Source organism: Trachemys scripta, chromosome 10, assembly GCF_013100865.1.
Source record: "Trachemys scripta elegans isolate TJP31775 chromosome 10, CAS_Tse_1.0, whole genome shotgun sequence".
In the NCBI taxonomy this organism is placed as follows: domain Eukaryota; kingdom Metazoa; phylum Chordata; order Testudines; family Emydidae; genus Trachemys; species Trachemys scripta.
The window spans coordinates 2,777,137-2,798,869 of NC_048307.1; the positions used below are offsets into that span (position 1 = coordinate 2,777,137).

At 39.3% G+C, this 21,733-nt stretch overlaps 1 protein-coding gene across 7 annotated transcripts in view; it reads left to right on the forward strand.

Annotated features, from left to right (window-relative positions):
• Nucleotides 1-21,733, forward strand: part of ARHGAP17 (Rho GTPase activating protein 17) — a 71,568-nt gene that overhangs the window by 23,716 nt on the left and 26,119 nt on the right. For all 7 annotated transcript variants that reach the window (XR_004647496.1, XR_004647497.1, XM_034784241.1 and 4 more), the window contains exons 2-4: nt 15,019-15,058; nt 19,143-19,247; nt 20,972-21,048. Coding sequence is in view for 5 of the 7 variants with exons in the window: in XM_034784241.1 (XP_034640132.1) it covers nt 15,019-15,058; nt 19,143-19,247; nt 20,972-21,048 (222 nt within the window). In the remaining 2 variants the exon portion in view is untranslated. The remainder of the gene's footprint in view (nt 1-15,018; nt 15,059-19,142; nt 19,248-20,971; nt 21,049-21,733) is intronic.

Below are 21,733 nucleotides of genomic sequence, written 5' to 3' on the forward strand. Positions count from 1 at the left end.
AAAGTTTGCATAATATGTTTCTATCTTTCTAGAGATAGAAGTTATAGCTATTTCTATTTAATTAACTGCACAGGTAATTGTATCTAAAGTAGCCAACTCTTCCTGAATTTTGGCACTACTTTTTAGACGATATCACATTATTTAGTTTTATTTCCACCAACATCATCCAGAAATCTGAAACTGAGTTGGGGACCATTTGCTATGGTGGTGTTCCACAACATCATGTCTTCCCCCTTTGGGCATTTTTCTCTTATCAGACATGTTAAGACTTTTAAATTAAGACCTGGAACTTCAGACTAGCATATATAGTTCAAGTGACATGAAAGAGCTGAAGTCTAGTCACCAAGATGCTTTGGTTCTAGTAGAATGAGTGGGGGGGAGGGGGAATAAATGTGAAATGTCTTTCTTTGTCAAATTACATTTTATGGAGAATCTCTAGTTAGCTCTAGAAAAACAAGGCTCTTAAGGGAAACTAACTTCTTTAATTCTGAATGTTTTATCTCTGTTTTTGAACAGAGCTGCTAATTTTCCATTTTTCCTGGCAGCAAATCCTGCCTATTGTACTATAGAAATTGAGCAGGATGTACTGGTAACAAAGCCCTATGTAAAGGTGCTCTGAAATGTTAGCATGCCAAAAGCTACCCATCTGGCCTCTCTTGGGTAGCAAACAAATAGGTTTCATGTAGTTAAGGAAAATCAAATGGCAGGAAAAACTAATAACTTTAATAGTCTTGTGTCGTGTTTTCATGGATACCTTTGCCTCTGTTATAATCTTGTCAGAATTTAAGAGCTCAGACTTGTCATTTCACCATAAAGCAAACTACTCCCATAGGCACCATCTATTACACCAACACTTAAGGTTCCATATACAGTCTGAGTAAAGATTCGTTATCGGTTTTACATTTGAACTGAGTTACTTGTTCTCTAGTGAGTGTCAAAGTTTTTTTGTTTTTTAACAGCATTTTTTGTTTTAGGATTGCTGTTGCTTCCTTACTGGCTTTTAAAAGGCATTAAGCTTCTTGTTTTGCAGCTCTTGACCTATTTTTTAGCCCATCCATGATCACAGAATCCTTACTGTGCTGGTTGGACAGGACTTGTGACTTTCTCTGAAGCCAGTGGCCTGTCCAGAATGTTGCCAAACTGAGGCTAAGAGTATGTCTACACTGCAAAAAAAAAAAAAAAAAAAAAAAAAAAACCCGCAACAGTGAGTCTCAGAGCTTTGGTCATCTGACTTGGGGTCACACTACAGGGCTAAAATTGACAGTGTAGACATTCTTGCCCGGGCTCACCCCTTTCCCAGAGTGTCAGAGCAGTGCTCCAGCCAGAGTGGGAATGTCTAAATTGCTATTTTTAGTCCTGTAACATGAGCCTGAGTCACTTGACCCCAGGCTCTGAGACTCCTCCTATGGGTTTTCTAAAGTACGTAAATATACCCTTAATCTCTTTCAGTTCTCCAGGTTTGGCTAATGAGTTTTTCTACATCAAAGATGAAAATGCCTAGCTCCCGAATTCTTCCTCCTGATCTACTGTTTAGAAAGTATAAGTGACCCTGGCCATGGTACATGAAGCAGAACTGCTCACTGAAAGTAGAAGACAAAGGATGGTTTTCAAGTGAAAGTGTAGCTATGAGCTGTTACTTTCCCCACTGCCTACCCAGACAAGAGAGGAGCAGCCCTGCTCCAACTTGGAATGTCTGCATATTATGTCCCAAACTTTATTGGGCTGAAGAGCCCTTCCGGAAAGGAGGAAAGATGAATACAATGGATATGACTACATAACCCACATAACTAAAGGAGCGGTACTGGAACATGCAGTAAATAAATAAATAACTAACCATGGTGGGATGATTAACTTAAAAAGTTTTAAAATAACCATTAAGAAACTCTTGCATTCTGACATGGTTAGTGGACTTGGCACAGAAGCAGGTAATTGCCCTGACTGTGGCCCAAAATATATAATTTCCTAATGTCTCTTCATAATCTGGAATTATATACTCCACCTTAAACATCCAATTTAATTACTGGCTTTAGAAATGACTGTCTAAACATTAACATGATAGTTGAGACTGCATGTCCTACTGTGTGACTCAAAATATTACAATATTGTAGTATTCCGAAGGAGATGATGATTTTGCCATAGTACTTTTGACTGGTTTCAAACAGGTTGGGGAGACTGTTTCCTAGCTTTAACTTTAGAGCAGTGATAGTTAATCTTTATTGCCTTTCAAGATGTTTTGTGTGCCATCATTCCTATATTTACAGGAATTCTGCATCTGTTTGTGATATTCCTGGTGAAACTGGTATATTTCTTATGGATATTCAAAAATACTTGACAAAGAATTATGTTCAGGGTTTTTTTGGCTTTCTAAAACCACCTTTTAAAATTGTGTAATCCTTCATTTTACTTGAGAACACAGGTAATTGAGAATATGGGTAATTGTGGAACCCTTAGTGGTTATTCAGAAAATGGGCACACTTGCACTCCTCCAGAACAGCTATCAATAAATTGTGTCCTTTGTGCTGTATCCTGCACTTTGCCTTCAGTTCCCAGAATCCTCCTTTTCCCACAGGTCCAAATCTTACTCTTTCAGTGGAGTGTTGCCAATTAATCAGCTATTTTATATCTAAACCATGTGAACAGATGAGCAATCAAATGACCATTTCTGTTGTGGAAAGCAATGTAACATTTGAGAAGGACCTTGGTGCATGCAGGGCTTCCACTCTGTAATTACAGTCTACTAATCATTTCTAACAGGCTTCTTACGTAAGCATTATCTTTGTTGTTACAGAATGTCAGGGAATATCCTTAGTTTAAACAGATCTTCTGTTTCCAAGACATATGCCAGTAGGTTCTGTATAGCGGAAGTTCACACAACAGATCCAGTCATAAACCTGGAATGTTTTGGGCCTCCTTGTACATAGGAGGGGCTGGAGAAAGGGCATGCTTTTTCAATTAGTCATAGTTTGGAGAGAGACTTGATTTTACATTCCCAGTATTTAACTGTTTTGTCTACCTTCAATTGAACTCTTAAATTGTAAAACTACCATAGAAAATGTAGTTTAGGAATTTTAGTTTGAGAAACTAGATTAAAGATCACACTATGTGTATAAATAAGCAGGTACTGCAGGAGGAATTTGTTTTTGAAGTTGCAGATTTGGTTTATTACACTGAACACCTTGGTTAAACCCAACTAGTCTGAGTTTTTTTCCTAGTCGGTACATATTTTTCCTAAAGCTTCTGGGAATGCTCTTTGAAAGATTCTTAGTTGCAATTGTTAATCTACTCTAGTAGAACACTGCTTCATTGTCAGATTTATGCTTTGTCATTTCATGGCATGAGTCTGATACAAAGTTAATAGACCCTTTTAACATAAGGGGGATCAGGCCAGAAAAACACTTGTTTACTGATATAGGCCCACAAAAAATTGGTTGAAAAACCCCTTCAGATTCTTTTAAGATGTGGTGGTATCAGTAGGCTATGCATTTATTAATCCATGGTGATTTTATCTGCCACTGTTAACGTCTGTCTTCTGGAACAATACTAGCTTACATCCTTAACGAAGCTTACCTTATTTCTATTATCGTAGCACCTGGGAGATCCAGTCATGGACTCAGACACTGTTGTGCTAGGCGCTGTACAGACACTGAACAAAGACAGTTCCTATCTTTCCAAAGTAGATTTTACTTCCAAAATAATAAAACTTCAAAACTACAAAGTCCTTAATTTTAATATGTAGGACAGGGCCCATTTTATTTTATTTTTTTAGAATTGTGTACACACACCAGAATTACAAATGGAGTTGGGCATGTAATTACATACATGTAGTAACTGCACCTGTTCAATCTGCTTCTGGTTCAGTAAATGTGTGGGTTTTTTTAAATCAGAAACAGTGCATATGGCAGAATATGGCTTTTGTACTAAGTGTGTTTTGTTTTTTAAAAAGGATTTCCCTTAGCTTGTAACAAAACCTAGCTGAAGAAAAATAGTGTTCTCCAGCTCTACCATTAAGGTCTTTCAAGTAGAATGTAATTGAAATCTTTATTATTAATAACCTAAGAGTTGCCCATACGTCAACAGAGCACTGATCAGTCTAGTACAGTATGTCTTGATTCCTATAAAAAACATCATAAAAGCATCTCTGCAAAATCTTAATATGCATTACCTCTTCCCATAATGTTAAAACTGTGCCGGAGCAAGAGACATCAGGACACCCACCTCATCACATGGAGGTGCAACAAATGAAGCAACTTTTGTAACTAACCTCTATATGAAGTATACTTTTAGGTCTTTTCAAAATGCAATAGACAATAATACTTTAAGCCTTACCTTGAGCTGCTAAGTGATGGTTAAAAAAAATTACGATCCTGTGTGCAACTGCAGTCCATGAATATTGTATCAATCCTTGTAAGCCTAGATATTGACAGTTAACAGGTGTTATGTTTAACTAAAACTGAGTGAATTTGGTGAATTACTTTGCTGGTCAGACCAGGATCATGAACAATTGACAAACACTTGGATTTGAGGCCCAAATCGAAACCACCACTACTTGTGCTCTGAACAACCCCAAGCTTTATCAGAGTGTGGTGCCAGTTTGCAGCATTCTAGTTTGGGTCCGGCTTGTAATGTAAAGAGAGGCTTATTTTTAACACTTTGGAGACCTGCTTGTTTCATAAAGCCCACTTCTTCGGATGCATATAGAGTGCATATATGCATATATATGTGCATGTGCATCCGAAGAAGTGGGCTGTAGCCCATGAAAGCTTATGCTCCTAATAAATTGGTTAGTCTCTAAGGTGCCACAAGTCCCCCTGTTCTTTTTGCGGATACAGACTAACACAGCTGCTACTCTGAAACCTGTCATAATATTTACACTTAATATTTTCTACATTCTACAGAGTTGGTTGATTTAAAGTCTAGGCCATCACCATGTGTTAAAGCCAGTGAGTGCTTGGTTTATACTTGATATCTAAAACACGTTTTCACATGTTTGCTAATGTGCTGTCAGATTTTAAAGTCTTGTGTAGACAAGTCCTAGATTATCATGAAGTACATGGCTGCAAAGGATGCTTCCTGGCTAGTTACACAGAAAAAGAGGGAATTTAGTGCTTAAAGGTGGGATAGTTACTTTAGCTGGAAGAGTTCTTAGCTGAAATGTTGCTAACTATAGTCTGTCTTCAGCATGTGCTTAAAATAGCACTGTATATTGTAGACATATGTATTCCCATTAGTTTTAGAGGAAGCGCTTGAAACTGAAAAGCGACAGACACTTGTCTAGACAGCAACAGGATGTCCTTTGTTTTAGTCATTCAAGTGTTTTTGTTGATATTACTATACATCTGTCACTGTGGCATTTAATTATTCATATAAAATACATTGCATCTAATTTGCTCATTGTCTATACGCCTTTCTAAACTGGCATCTTTTGATATAAAAAGCATGCACTCGACACTCTTTGGGAGAGTGGATGCATAGTAGCATAAACTTTTATTTCTAGGTGTTACTTTATTTTCAGGCAAAGTAGTGATATCTCTGTATTAGATAAAAGGATATATCTTTTCTATATACTTAGGGTAAAATCATGTGTATTCATTTGTATATAGGTCCTACAAAACTAGGGCTAAATTCTGCCTATATTTGCCCCTCATTGAACCCTATTTCCAGCCACATACACCCCCCCCCCCTTTTTTGTGTGTGTGTGTGGTACTTCTAAGCTAGTAGCTAACAAGTTGTATTGTTTAGTTTTGCACAAATGTTGGGTGAAAGGGTGTCTTCTCTCATCCAGTGTATCCAGCAACATAGTTGCTTGTTAGTGGTATTCATTGCTGAAAGAGTGTAACCGCATTCCTGTTGCAAACCTGCTCATCTATGAAAATGTGTACATCTACCGCTAAATACATTTCTATAAAATCTCTAACAAGCTGATATAAATCTATGGCTGTATTAGATGTTTGTTCCCTCTTACATGATTCACTGCTGTTAAGAACTGAACATGAATATTTTAAATTAAATCTTCACTAATTCCTGAAGTAGATGGCAAAAAAAATAAGTAATGTACATCCCATGATGCTGGGTTTTGGATGTAAAATCTGGACTGGAACAGACAATCCATAAAATGCCGAGGAAGCATGGTTATGGATGACAGCTCAGCCCTCTGTTCCACTTGCTTGTGACTGTTCACTAATAGGAAGTAGCTCGAAGACTTAGCCTTATAATAAAGATTGTACAGTTGCTTCATGGTTTGACTACGGTGATGAACAGCTGCTGTATTTAGTATATCCCCTTTGGTTTAAGTTAACTCTCCTGTTTTATTTTCCAGTATTCTACTACGCATCAATATTACAAAGCCCAAACTACCCCTCTCAGCGACTCAGTCTGTTCCATGTAAATTCTGTCTCTTGATGGCTGCATCTGATTTGCTCATGCAAGAGGCATCATTCTGTATCTCTGAAATCCAGTGATTGGCTTTCTTTTAAGTCAGTCTTGGCTTAAGAGCTCACTGCTGCTCCCCGTAAAATAAATGTCAAAGTTCTAACTGACTTCAGGGGATGTAGGTTCAGGGCCTTAAATTGTTCATGTTTTGTCTTTTAACAGACTTGTGCTGTGCACAGAGGGACTTGGATGAGATGTGTATATGAAGATTATTTTTAGCCAATTGCTTTGAATCACTGCATGGACTAAAGGTCCCGTCGGCAGCCTTGTAAAAAGCATACTGATTATAATGTGAGAACACTCTTATCAGAGCCTCTGATCAATTGTGTTGGTTTCTAAATATTTTCTCTTAGTGGACAGAACTGCTTAAAGTGAGAGAACAAAGATGATCCAGGGAGATTTGTGAATCTTACCCAGTCCTGTGGAAGTTCTGGGTGATCAGCTAGCCGGCTCATTTTTATGAGAAATGTATATTCAATTAGTTGCCAGATTCACTCCAGAGCAGACACAGGAAGTTATGAGTGCAATGAGAAACTTTTATCCTGATGCACAGAGACCTTAAAACAGTGTAGGCCTGAAGGTAACTTGCAAGGTGCCTATTCTGGATATTCATGCTTTTGACAGCAAAAAGTTAATTTTTTCAAGTTTGTTTATGGCAATGTGAGATTCTGCCTTGCTTATATAACTTCAGAAAGGAGTTTTCCGAGCGACAGTAAACCTTTCCCTTTTAATTCTTATCTCTGTTGATCTAATTAATAGAAAGGTCTCTTAAATTAGCAGTGCACTCTGCTTTGGTATGTCAGAATCCTTTTGACTTTTTTTTTTTAGGTCTGAGTTTCAAATCGTGCATTTCCATAAAAAATCTACAGTAGTCTACATAACATTGTTCCCTCAGTGACACACTGTGGTCCTGTATGCTTTTACTAAGTCTGCTAGCTCAGCAATGTAATTGCTTCAACAAGGAGAATTACACAAAAATGAGGAAGCTGGTTAAATGGAAATTAAAAGGATCAGAAGCGTGAAATGCCTGGAAGCTGCATGTAAACTATTAAAAACACCACAGCAGAGGCTCAAGTTAAATGTATACCCCACATTAAAAAAAAAAAAAGATACAAATGCTCTGAGAAACAGCAGAGTAAAAAAAAGGTGGTTAGAGGCTAAAAGACCACTTCTACAAATTGGAAGTCAAATCCTACTGAGGAAAATAGAACGGAGCATAAACTCTGGCAAGTAAAGTGTAAAAGTGTAATTACGCATACCAAAAAAAAATATTTGAGGAGCAATGGCAAAAGACACACAAACTAACAGCAAATATTTTTTAAAGTACCATTAGAAGCAGGAAGCCTGCCAAAGAATCAGTGGGGCCACTGGACAATTTAGCAGCACTCAAGAAAGACAAGGCCATTGCAGAGATGCTAGAATTCTTTGCACTGGTTTTCACTTCAGAGGATTCCAACACCCAAGCCATTCTTTTTTAGTGACAAATCTGAACTGTCCCAGATTGAGGTGTTAATAAAGGTGGTTTGGGAGAAAATTGATAACATAAACATAAGTCACCAGGAAGGAACTCAGTTGTGCAATTTCATTTTTAACAACTGTGGTATGTAACCTATCTCTTAAATCAGCCTCTGTACTCCAGGTAAGTGGAGGATAGCTAATGAATTGCCAATTAAAAAAAAAAAGGCTTCTGGGGCTATCCTGGCAGTTACAGCCAGTAAGCCTAACTTCACTACCAAGCAAATTGGTTGAAACTATAGTAAAGAACAGAATTATCAACACAGAGATGAACGTGATATGGTGGGGAAGAGTCTACATGGCGTTTGTATAGGAAAATCATGCCTCACTAATCTATTGGAATCTTTGAGGAAGTTATCAAACATGGTCAAGGGTGATCCAGTAGGTGTAGTATACTTGGATTTTCAGAAAGCCTTTGACGAAGTCCAACACCAAAGGCTCTTAATAAAAATAAGCAGTCATGGGATGAGAGGGACGGTCCTCTCACGGATCAGTAACTGTCTAAAAGGTACAAAACCAAAGGTAGGAATAAATTGTCAGCTTTCACAGTGGAGCGATGCCAATAGCAGGATCCCCCAAGGGGCTGTACTGGGACCTGTGCAGTTCAACATATTCTTACATGATCTTGAAAACTGAGTGAAGAGTGAGGTAGGAAAACTTGCAGATTATACAAAATTACTCAAAGTTAAGACCAAAGCTGACTGCAAAGAGTTACAAAGGGTCTTATTAAACTGGGTGACTGGGCAACAAAATGGCAGATGAAATTCAATTATGGTGAGTGCAAAGTAATGCATATTGAAAAACAAAATCTCAACTACACATACAAATGGATGGGTGTCTACATTGTTTCCACTGAAAAAATCTCAATGTGCAGCAGCAATTAAAGCTAACAATGTTAGAAACCGTTAGGAAGGGGATAGATAAGATGGAAAATATTATAAAGCTACTATATAAATCCATGGTACACCCACACCTTGCATACTGCATGCAGTTCTGGTCACCCCGTCTAAATAAAGATATTAGAATTGACAAAAGTACAGAGAAGGGCAGCAAAAATGATTAAGTGTATGGAACAGCTTCCATATGAAGAAGGATTGCAAAGACTGGGACTGTTGATCTTAAGAAAGAGATGACTAAGGGCAGATATGATAGAAGTCTAAAATCATGAATGGTGTGGAGAAAGCAAATAAGGAAGTATTTACTCCTTCACATAATGCAAACAGGTCACCCAATGAAATTAACAGGCAGCAGGCTTAAAACAAACATAAGGAAGTATTTCTTCACGCAATGCAGTCAGCCTGTGGAACTGATTGCCAAGGGATGTTCTGAAGGCCAAAAGTATAACTGGTTTCAAAAGAGAATTACCTAAGTTCATGGAGGGTAGGTCTGTCAGTGCCTATTAGCCAAAATGGTTAGGGATGCAACCCCATTCTCTGGGTGTCCCTGAACCTCTGACAACCAGAAGCTGGGACTAGATGACGGGGGATGGATCACTCAGTAATTGCTCTGTTCTGTTCATTCCCTCTGAAGCATCTGGCACTAGCCACTGTCAGACCTGGGCTAGATGGACTATTTGTCTGACCTAGTAAGGCCACTCTTATGTTCTTTAGTGTTCATGCTTGGAATGCAAGTACAGTCAACACATTTATAAGAACATCTGTTTTAAGAGTACTCCCGTTAAAGGAACACATTTCTTACACTACAGATTTCTCCCTTGTAGTTTCCATTGGGATTTTTCATCTGTGATTATCTGATCCTAGGCTTTTATTACCAGTTTATCATTCACTACTAGGAAGTGATAATTATATCAAGCAGAGCTGTCATGCTTTATTTACAAGGAAAATAATGTTTAGATCTCATTAGTCCAAAGCCCTGAGGTAAGTGTGGAAATGGGATCCTGGGAGGAAGCACAAGCAGGAGAGCGCAAGAGGGGAGGACTCCTGTCTCATGCTGAGAAAGAGAGACGATCATTGAGTTATCTTAAGTGCCTATACACAAATGCAAGAAGCCTGGGAAACAAGCAGGGAGAACTGGAAGTCCTGGCACAGTCAGGGAACTATGATGTGATTGGAATAACAGAGACTTGGTGGGACAACTCACATGACTGGAGTACTGTCATGAATGGATATAAACTGTTCAGGAAGGACAGGCAGGGCAGAAAAGGTGGGGGAGTTGCATTGTATGTAAGAGAGGAGTATGACTGCTCAGAGCTCCGGTATGATACTGCAGAAAAACCTGAGAGTCTCTGGATAAAGTTGAGAAGTGGGAGCAACAAGGGTGATGTTGTGGTTGGAGTCTGCTATAGACCACCAGACCAGGGGGATGAGGTGGACGAGGCTTTCTTCTGGCAACTAGCAGAAATTGCTAGATCACAGGCCCTGGTTCTCATGGGAGACTTTAATCACCCTGATATCTGCTGGGAGAGCAATACAGCGGTGCACAGGCAATCCAGGAAATTTTTGGAAAGTGTAGGGGACAATTTCCTGGTGCAAGTGCTGGAGGAACCAACTAGGGGCAAAGCTTTTCTTGACCTGCTGCTCACAAACAGGGAAGAACTAGTAGGGGAAGCAAAAGTGGATGGGAACCTGGGAGGCAGTGACCATGAGATGGTCGAGTTCAGGATCCTGACACAAGGAAGAAAGGAGAGCAGCAGAATACGGACCCTGGACTTCAGAAAAGCAGACTTTGACTCCCTCAGGGAACAGATGGGCAGGATCCCCTGGGAGAATAACATGAAGGGCAAAGGGGTCCAGGAGAGCTGGCTGTATTTTAAAGAATCCTTATTGAGGTTGCAGGAACAAACCATCCCGATGTGTAGAAAGAATAGTAAATATGGCAGGCGACCAGCTTGGCTAAACAGTGAAATCCTTGCTGATCTTAAATGCAAAAAAGAGGCTTATAAGAAGTGGAAGATTGGACAAATGACCAGGGAGGAGTATAAAAATATTGCTCAGGCATGCAGGAGTGAAATCAGGAAGGCCAAATCACACTTGGAGTTGCAGTTAGCAAGAGATGTTAAGAGTAACAAGAAGGGTTTCTTCAGGTATGTTAGCAAGAAGAAGAAAATCAAGGAAAGTGTGGGCCCCTTACTGAATGAGGGAGGCAACCTAGTGACAGAGGATGTGGAAAAAGCTAATGTACTCAATGATTTTTTTGCCTCTGTCTTCACGCACAAGGTCAGCTCCCAGATTGCTGCACTGGGCAGTACAGCATGGGGAGAAGGTGACCAACCCTCTGTGGAGAAAGAAGTGGTTCAGGACTATTTAGAAAAACTGGACGTGCACAAGTCCATGGGGCCGGATGCGCTGCATCCGAGGGTGCTAAAAGAGTTGACGGCTGAGATTGCAGAGCCATTAGCCATTATTTTTGAAAACTCATGGCGATCGGGGGAGGTCCCAGATGACTGGAAAAAGGCTAATGTAGTGCCCATCTTTAAAAAAGGGAAGAAGGAGGATCCGGGGAACTACAGGCCAGTCAGCCTCACCTCAGTCCCTGGAAAAATCATGGAGCAGGTCCTCAAGGAATCAATTATGAAACATTTAGAGGAGAGGAAAGTGATCAGGAACAGTCAGCATGGATTCACGAAGGGGAAGTCGTGCCTGACTAACCTAATTGCCTTCTATGATGAGATAACTGGCTCTGTGGATGAGGGGAAAGCAGTGGATGTGTTATTTCTTGACTTTAGCAAAGCTTTTGATACGGTCTCCCACAGTATTCTTGCCACCAAGTTAAAGAAGTATGGGCTGGATGAATGGACTGTAAGGTGGATAGAAAGCTGGCTAGATCGTCGGGCTCAACGGGTAGTGATCAATGGCTCCATGTCAAGTTGGCAGCCGGTTTCAAGTGGAGTGCCCCAAGGGTCGGTCCTGGGGCCGGTTTTGTTTAATATCTTTATTAATGATCTGGAGGATGGTGTGGACTGCACTCTCAGCAAGTTTGCAGATGACACTAAACTAGGAGGCGTGGTAGATACACTAGAGGGTAGGGATCGGATACAGAGGGACCTAGACAAATTAGAGGATTGGGCAGAAAAAAACCTGATGAGGTTCAACAAGGACAAGTGCAGAGTCCTGCACTTAGGACGGAAGAATCCCATGCACTGCTACAGACTAGGGACCGAATGGCTAGGTAGCAGTTCTGCTGAAAAGGACCTAGGGGTCACAGTGGACGAGAAGCTGGATATGAGTCAACAGTGTGCTCTTGTTGCCAAGAAGGCTAACGGCATTTTGGGCTGTATAAGTAGGGGCATTGCCAGCAGATCGAGGAACGTGATCGTTCCCCTTTATTCGACATTGGTGAGGCCTCATCTGGAATACTGTGTCCAGTTTTGGGCCCCACACTACAAGAAGGATGTGGAAAAATTGGAAAGAGTCCAGCGGAGGGCAACAAAAATGATTAGGGGTCTGGAGCACATGACTTATGAGGAGAGGCTGAGAGAACTGGGATTGTTTAGTCTCCAGAAGAGAAGAATGAGGGGGGATTTGATAGCAGCCTTCAACTACCTGAAGGGGGGTTCCAAAGAGGATGGAGCTCGGCTGTTCTCAGTGGTGGCAGATGACAGAACAAGGAGCAATGGTCTCAAGTTGCAGTGGGGGAGGTCCAGGTTGGATATCAGGAAAAACTATTTCACTAGGAGGGTGGTGAAACACTGGAATGCGTTACCTAGGGAGGTGGTGGAGTCTCCTTCCTTGGAGGTTTTTAAGGCCCGGCTTGACAAAGCCCTGGCTGGGATGATTTAGCTGGGAATTGGTCCTGCTTTGAGCAGGGGGTTGGACTAGATGACCTCTTGAGGTCCCTTCCAACTCTGATATTCTATGATTCTATGATTATATTTAACTTTGCCAGAATGATCATTTTGCTGTAGCCTTTGCACATTTCATTGCCACTGTAATGTATTTAAGTGTTGGTGTCTGTCTGGTAGTTTTGAGCATTATCATATAATAAATATTTTACAATTAACACTTTATGGATCACTGATAGCCCAAGGCAGGTAACTTGTCATGAAATTGAAATTAAATACCTTTCAAAGTTTGACGCATGTTAACTGATACATTCTCCATGTGATCAAAATCCCTCACAAGAGATTAAAGGAATTATAGGGGAGAGGTAAAGCAATGCATTGGATTACAAACTAGCTTGGACAGACCAGGGGAAGAACAAATACATTTTTAGTACTGCAAAACGTTAATATTGGGGGGGCACCATGGGCCTGTATTGAAACCAGTGTTTAAAAAGGATTAACAGTGGAGTAAAATGTAGGTGACAGACTAGACTGGGTACAACTATAGAAGATGGAGGAACTTCAGAGGGGCCTAACAATGCTAGGTGAAAAGAGCAGCATTATAGAGCAGGTTAGGCAAACACCTGTCAGGCATGGTCTAGATGAGTCCTGACGTGAGTGCAGGGGACTGGACTAGATGATTTCTTGAGGTCCCTTCCAGTCCTGATTCTATAGCAAATGAGATTATTGACAAATATATGGTAACATGCACTAGAAGAGATGATTTGAACTACATGTACACGATGCTGGGATCTAAATTAACTATGACCATTCAGGAAAGAAATCTAGATGTCATTGTGGACAGCTCAATGAAAGTATCTGTTCAATGCGCAGCAGCTGTTAAAAGTTAATGCGTAAGGATTGGTTTAGAAAATAATACTGAACACTTCATAGTGCTGTTATATAAATCTGTGATAAGCCTTCACCTAGAATACCGTTCATTTATAGTACCCTATCTCAAATACAGCAGGAAAAGAAGGGGCCCAGAGAAGGATAGCAAAAATGAAGCATTGAGAGAATAGAAGGGACTGTTCGGGGAGGAGATGGATAACAGGGGAAATGGTAGCTCTACAAAATAACAAGTAGTATAAAGAAAGTAAATTGGGCACTTCATTTACCACATCTCAGAATACAACAACAATAGCCGTGAACAAAACTGAAAAGCAGCCAATTTTAAAATTGACAATTGTTTTTATACGAGTCAGTAGTGGCAACTCACTGCCACAAAATATCATTCAGACTAAGATTTAGTAGGTTTCAAAAAAGGGTAAGACCCATATGGAGAGAAGGGTCAGTTCCGTTAGATAGGGGTTTTATAAAGAGAATTAGACCCTCCTGCTTCAGAGCATTAGCCAACTACTGACATGAGTTCTCTCATGAGCAGGTTATACTGTAATTGTCTACCAGCAGTGTTTTTTGCACCTTCATCTGAATATCTGGTAATGGCCACTGTGGCTTTGTCAAGACTAGAAATTGGAAGTTGTTAGCTTAACATATGTTGTCGCCCTAATGTGGACAAGTCTTTTAATGGGTTGGCTTACACCTGACAAGGCCGGTCAGACAGGGTATTTGACTGAGTGGACCACTGGTTTATCTGGCAATTTCTGTGTTAAATTAGGGAGGAATTAAAAACGGAGTGGCGCATGCTCCGAGCTGGAATCACTAAGACAATAAACATGGAGCTCCATGATGTTTCTGTAATCATTTTTTGGAGCAGAAGTGCTCGTTAAAATTACCCTTGGAACTTAGTTTCACTCTTGCTTGTCTTCTGGCTAAGTACTGAGGGATTCCAGTTTGTTACATGTTTCTTGCATTAGAATTACTCTTGTTTTTAGGCAGGTAATATACAGAAATGATAGCTATGGATGCTTCTAAATGTGAAGAGCATAAACATAATTTTTGGAAACTTGCTGTTATATTTGTCTGAGCTAAGTGATGACAAGCATGACAGAGTGCGTTAGTGGGTTCGGCTTGCAACATTAGGAATGTGCGGCTTTCCTTGTTAATCTCGCTAATTTGTGGTGCTAGACAAGTGGTGATCTGCAATTTTGCACATAGTATGGGACATGCCACATTGACAGTGTGTGCTGTGTATCATAACAGTGTTCATAAGCTTGTCGCAGGATGGTATTTTTTAAAATGGGAGAACTTTTTCATAAGAGATCAATTCTTAGCGCTGAATATTTTTCCTGTTAATGTACTGCAAGTTTTTTTTACCCCTGACTTAAAATCTTTTTAGGTGCAAATTATTCTAATTCAAGGCTTAAATTTCTGCTGGTATTTTCTCCTTTCAGAGCTGAGAAAACTGAAGTCCTCAGTGAAGATCTATTACAGGTACTGTAACTCAGTTAATGTGCTGCCTTTAAATGCTTTATTATCAAGAACTAAGCAAGCTTCTGACTTCATAGACTGCTGTTTGTGGAAACAAATCACAAGATTACAAGGACAGAAGTTAGGGGGCTGCAGCTCCGCTTCCTCAGACTGGCCAGTCTATGATACAGTTTAAGGAGAAGCGAAACTGTCAAGCCCCGTGAGACAAAAGGGGATTTGAAAGTTGAAGTGCACTAAAAAAGCAAGTCCTAGATTAGAAGCAAAGAAATTGTAGCTTTGTATTAAGTAAACTCGTTCACTGTATAAAAACCATTCTTTACAAGAATATAATTGCTTTTCTTGTTGACTTTCTCTGGCTGTTTCTAGCTTGGGAGAACATTACTGTTTGGCAAGGCCTCTTCCTGTCCCCTTGTTCCTCTGTTTCTTCCTGAAGGAGTTAATTTATATGGGTTTCAGAAACTGCAATAAATGCAGAGATCCAAAGATTATTCTGAATAAGTCCATGTTCTGTTTATTTCTTACAGTTTACACAGTAAGTGCTGTCCTAGCTGTCATGCAGATAGCCATTGTGATACTTTGAGTTGTAATAGACATTTTTTTGCAAGTCTCTAATCTTTCTTTTAAAGTTGTACCATCTACTTAAACATAGCATTTGTCCCTGAATTTTTAGATACTATTTTTACAGTGACTACCGATGACAGGTATAATTGACAGATTAATGGAAGCTTTCTTTTCACCTTTATACATTCATTTGCTAGCTCTTAATCAGTTTCTTCTGTATGTGTAGGTCTTTTGCACAGCAATTAGGGGAAGAAACCTTTTTTTTTTTTTTACGAACAATGTGATTGCTTAAACCACAAAGGTTGGCTGGGGAACTTGGGTACAATAATAGCCCCAAACCAATTCAAACTTAGTTACATAACTAGGTTCCAAGTTGACAGTCTTTCTAATATGATTAAATTTCCAAAAGACTTGCATTTGAGGCTGAAATTTTCCATGCTTGGTCTCTGCAAAGAAGCTCCTTTTTTCAAAATTTGAGAATCTCTTCAGCTGTTGAAGTTACAAGAGTGAAATATTAATTTATATTTAAAAAAATTTAAATGTTGATGTTGGAGGTGTATTTATAACTACCTCCGGTAATCTTGAAACAAGCTAAATTGACATAGTCCAGCTTTCTCCTGGACTAGAGGGTTTACTTTATCTTTGGATCAGAAATATCCAACAGTTTTTGGCAACATTTCTGAGAAAATATCTGAAGTAAAGCTTAAAAAAATCTAGCTATATTAAGGACTTTAAAATATGCCATGGGAGAGCTTGCAGGGCTCATCTGTTGTCTTAGTTAGAAGGCAGAATATGAATGTGAAATAAAGACAAACTCTTTGTCACTTGTTGCCAAAAAAATTTGCAAGCAGTTTTCCCAGGCTCAGAAACCAGACTGGTTAGACCCAGATGGAAGAGTTTGCTCATTCTTGGGGAAAACTCTTGTCTGACTAAACTGCCTACACATTTGGTAGTGATCATCTTATAAACAGGCTTTTAACTTTGTTTAACTCATAAGTTTTGGCTTTGGTACATTTTGAAATAGTTGTTTTAATTTGCTGAGTGCAATATTCATCTTCAAATATGCCTTGATTAAATTTAGTGCCTTTCCAAATCAGGCAGGGACTACCCTTCAACAGTATTAGAAATGTTAATATGTGTCTGTAGTGCATACTCTGTACAGTTAGCACAATGATGTCCAACCAATTGTGTATCTTCTTTTCTTGAGGCAAGGTTGGAAGCATCTGTGTTTGAACCTTGAATGAAAAAATGCTACTTTCTAATCTACACTCTAGATATCTAAACAAAGTTACAATCAGTGTTAGCAGCAAAGATGAGTCTTTCAGTAGCTTCATTGACCTGGAGGAGGGTAGGAAGAACTACCATATCTGTTCCCCCTTTATAGGTCTAGGACAGTCAGATCCACTTGTCCAGTTGCTGACACAGTAGTTACTGTAGCGAGCACTGTGACATAGAATTGAGGATTATATTCTTCTGCAGAACAAAATACTGCTTCATGCTTTTTGTTGCCTGCTCTTTTTGTGATAATGGTTTCTAATCATGCTGGAATTCTTAAGCAAAGATGTGATTAACTCAGTCAGTAAGATTTTTAGGTGGTCAATTTATATTGAAGATTTAGTGACCATTAATAAAAATGTGGTAATATTCTTCAGTAGGTACCCATGACTTCTTATAACATTGAGATCTCGGAACCATCCTAAAACATCAAGAAAGCAAGCACTGGTATAATAAGCTTCATCTTAGGAGACACAGCAGAAATGAAGCAGTCAAGCACATATTTCAGCTACATGCTATGAAAACCAACTATTGAAACACGGCCGTCCCGGCCACCCAGTGTCCTTGGTGAGCACGGAGTACTCTGTCTCAGAAGAGTGGAATTGTTTTCGGGAAGAATCGATTTGAATGGCAGTATTCAGCAAATAGAAAGCAATGGTGTACATAATTTCAGTGCAGCATTTTACAATGGCTGTTTACATCTTGGCTTATTAAAGTAAAAAGCCTCCTTTTATCAAGATTACTACATAGCTAAATGTGAGTCTTTCAGGCCAGCAAGCTGGTTTCGAGTTTAAATGGCCATAGATGCCAAGCAAACAGTACATGAAAGCTTTCAGCTACCTTAAAGAGGGGTAACGTGAAAGGAAATCCATTACTGGAAAAAGCTTCATCAGGGCTTTGAGTGTAGGACAGTTCTCAAAATGGAAAAGAAGAGAAATAGCAGCAAGTTCATTCTGCGTTCTTTGTAATTAAGAAAAATTTGAAGCTCAATTTGCCATTTGTGGGGAAGCCCACAGTTGATACGCTTTGTAATTTTACAACCAGTTGCTGTGTGCTTAAGGGTGTGGTACCTAAGCAGAACAATTTTTAATCTTTCCTAGACAGAGGGTAAGCTATATTTTATGATTAGACATGAAAATGTAATGCCCTCCTGAAAAGGTTAATTTTTCAGCACTAGCAGCATTTTTAGGTGCTTAACTGAAGACTTGAATGTGTTCAAGTTATTTCCGCAGATGAAACTTGTTATGCTTTTTTGATGTTTTTTTTAAATAGAAACCATTCTGAAGGGATTCCTTTTAATCTTGGTGAGTCATCAAAATGCAGATAAACTGCATTCCTTTGACAATGTACATAGCGTTTATAGTGCCCTAAGCAGTCCTTCCCCAACACACTCCTATTTTGGGGACTATTCTTGATGATGTCCTTTACTTAGAAGAATCCTTTAACTATTTCCATTACTGGCTTTCAGTGATTCTTGAAGCAAAATAATCTTAAAATATACAAAGACATTTTAATATTTCAACTAGCGAGGACAAGGGTTCAAATGCACGAAACTCAACTTATGTGGAGATCTTGAAAAACATACCAGCATTTTTTCTTCATCACAAAAACCCCTCAATACTTGTCTGTCTTATTATCTCTTCCACCCATCCATGTCTACATCACCTTGTCCTCCATCTACTATTGCATAAAGCTTAGAATTTTCCTTCATGCTTGATAACCAGAGAGCAAACCTGCTAGCCAAAGACCAATGATGAGGGCTGGGGGACCCTGGCCAAAGGCAACACTTAGATGGCAGCCACGTGGTTGTCCTCCATTCCACCCCACACAGCTGTAGGGAAGGGAAAGGACTATTGAATTCTTACCGGGATATTATCCCTAAATAATGCTTGTGAACATGCCTTTCATATCAAACTCCAAATAATAGGTGTCAAAGTGGGAACCCCTTCTGGCTGCTCTATGGGGAAGCAGAATATTGTCTCTTCTTTCCCTTCCATTCCCGAGTCTCTTGGATTCTGCAAGTCACAGCAAAATCAGGGAAAGTTTGTGCCACCATTAATGGAAATCATTTAAGTCCCCTTCAAAATAAATTTGCTGTCAGGCTCTTACTGTTAAACTGAATTTTTTGTAAGCTGTAGAACTTGAGAAACATACAAACATGAACTGAATGTGGCATAGGAGGAAGATGATGTGCTGAGGCCAAGAAAATAACTTCCGGGTTGTGTGGTTTTTTTTTCTTTTCCATGGCTAGATTGAGAGACGTCTGGACACAGTGAGATCTGTTTGCCATATTTCACAGAAGCGGCTAATAGCATGTTTTCAAGGCCAGTATGGCACTGATGCTGATAAAAGACATGTAAGTACTAGAGCACTTCAGATAGTACTCGGATTCTGGCTTGTAAAGGCCTTCTTTGTACTGATCAGCTGACATGTCCTAAGTCAGCTACCAGAACAAAACTCTCCTGATTCATCCCACATGTTGACATTTCCTACTGATTGGAATGCTTTGGTAAAGCCCCACTGTGTGCAGGGTGCTCTAATGTGGTCAGAGCACTTGCTCTGTTCCCTGTGTCTGGGAATGTATTTGACTTAGGATACGTCATTTGTAAAATGCATCCATGTTCCTCTCTTTAGGTGTGCTGAGCCCCTGCTGACTTCATTAGGAGTTTCAGGTGCTCAGCAACTCTGAAAATCAAACTCTCTTAAAAGTACATACAGAATCCTTTTGACTAAAATCAGTCAAAAACCTTTCCCCACAAAATAGACTAAATACTTAAACATAAATAGATGACTATAAACATCATCTGAAGGAAAGTCTCAGGAGAGGCTCTTACACATACAGACACTGAGAATGCCCTCCCACCAGATTTTAAAACCTTGGTCTAGACCTCAGGCAAAAGTTGTGATCTGTATACAGTAGGGCTGTCGATTAATCGCAGTTAACTCACACGATTAACTCAAAAATGTCCAGTGATGTAAACAAAAAGCGGGTGGCATTATCTTCTGCAAATGTAAACAAACTTGCTTGTCTGAGTGATTGACTGAACAAGAAGTAGGACCAAGTGGACTTGCGGACTCTAAAATTTTACATTTTTATTTTTGAATGCAATTTTCTTTGTATATAATTCTACATTTGTAAATTCAACTTTAATGATAAAAAGATTGCATTACAGTACTTGTATTAGGTGAATTGAAAAATATTTCTTTTGATTTTTTTACAGTGCAAATCCTTGTAATCAAAAATAAATATAAAGTGAGCACTGTACCCTTTGTATTGTGTTGTCATTGAAATCAATATATTTGAAAATGTAGAAAACACCCAAAAATATTTAAATAAATGGTATTCTATTGTTTAACAGTGCGATTAATCATGCAATTAATCATGATTAATTTTTTTTTAAATCGCTTGACAGCCCTAGTATACAGACAACAGAATCCCTATTGGGCAGTTTTCTTTGAGGTAATCGTAATTACAATAGAGAAGGTGTAGTTTCAATAGAAAATCTAAAAGTGAGACACTACTCAGTGGTTTGAGCATTGGCCTGCTAAACCCAGGGTTGTGAGTTCAATCCTTGAGGGGACTAGATGACCTCCTGAGGTCCCTTCCAACCCTGATATTCTATGATTCACTACGCCGAGTGTTCCATGTTCAAAAACTTTAACTGTGGGTTTGAAAAACAACCTCTGTTGATCAGGGTCTTCTGAAAGTCAAACTTATTCTGACTAAACAGTTCACACTAACGAGATGTCTACACTAAATGCTTCCTAAATTATGATACATGGTCATTAGCATCTCTAACTGTGGCATATTCAACTTTCTCCTGAGAAGCTTTGAAATTGGCCATTTAGCTTGAGAGTTAATCTCTCAACTATCCTGTCCTACATAAGAGTAGCAAATATCATAGTAGCCTGGAATAATTTTAAATTCATTTCAAAGGCCATTAAGATCTGGAACCTAAATACTTCAGTAGAGATTGTAGGAAAGGGAAGAGCAAATTTTAAAACAGATACTCTTTGCAGTCTTTTTCCAGTGTATCTTAAGGGAGAGAAATTAAATACTAAGTCTCTTCTCTTCTACAGAAAAAGCTTCCTCTAACAGCTTTTGCTCAAAATATGCAAGAAGGATCTGTCCAGCTAAGCGATGACACTCTGTTGGGGTAAGTGTCTGGGGTTTTGTGGAGCTGTGGTTCCTCATTGTATAGTTCTGCATGCAATAACTTCTGTAAAATGAGTCTATTAAAATGCTTGTACCTTTAGTTAATTAAAAGTAACAGCAGCTAATCCAGTTTATAAATGCTGCATTAATTTAGGCAATCTGCAGGACAGTGCTGATAGTATTTAGCCCTAAAGTTGACGTTTTATTACCCTAGACAAATGCACATTTGCAGGTTTTTTCCATAGAATCCTAGAAATGCAGGGCTGGAAGGGATCTCAGGAGTTCATCTAGCCTACCCCCTGTGCTGTGGCAGGGCCAAATAAACCTAGACCATCCCCGACAGGTGTTTTGTTAAACTTGGTTTTAAAAACCTCCGATGGAGATTCCCCATGCTCCTTTGAAGCCTGTTCAAGAGCTTAACCACCTTCCTGGGTTAGAAAGGTTTTTCCTAATATCTAACCTAAGTCTCCATTGCTGCAGATTAAGCCCATTACTACATGTCCTACCTTCAGTGGACATAGAGAACAATTGATCACCATCCTTTTTATAACAGCCTTTAACATATTTGAAGTCTCTTATCCCAGTTGTCTTTTCTCACGACTAAGCATGCTCAGTTTTTAACCTTTCCTCGGAGGTCGGGTGTTATAAACTTTTTAGCATTTTTGTTGCTCTCCTCTGAACTCTCT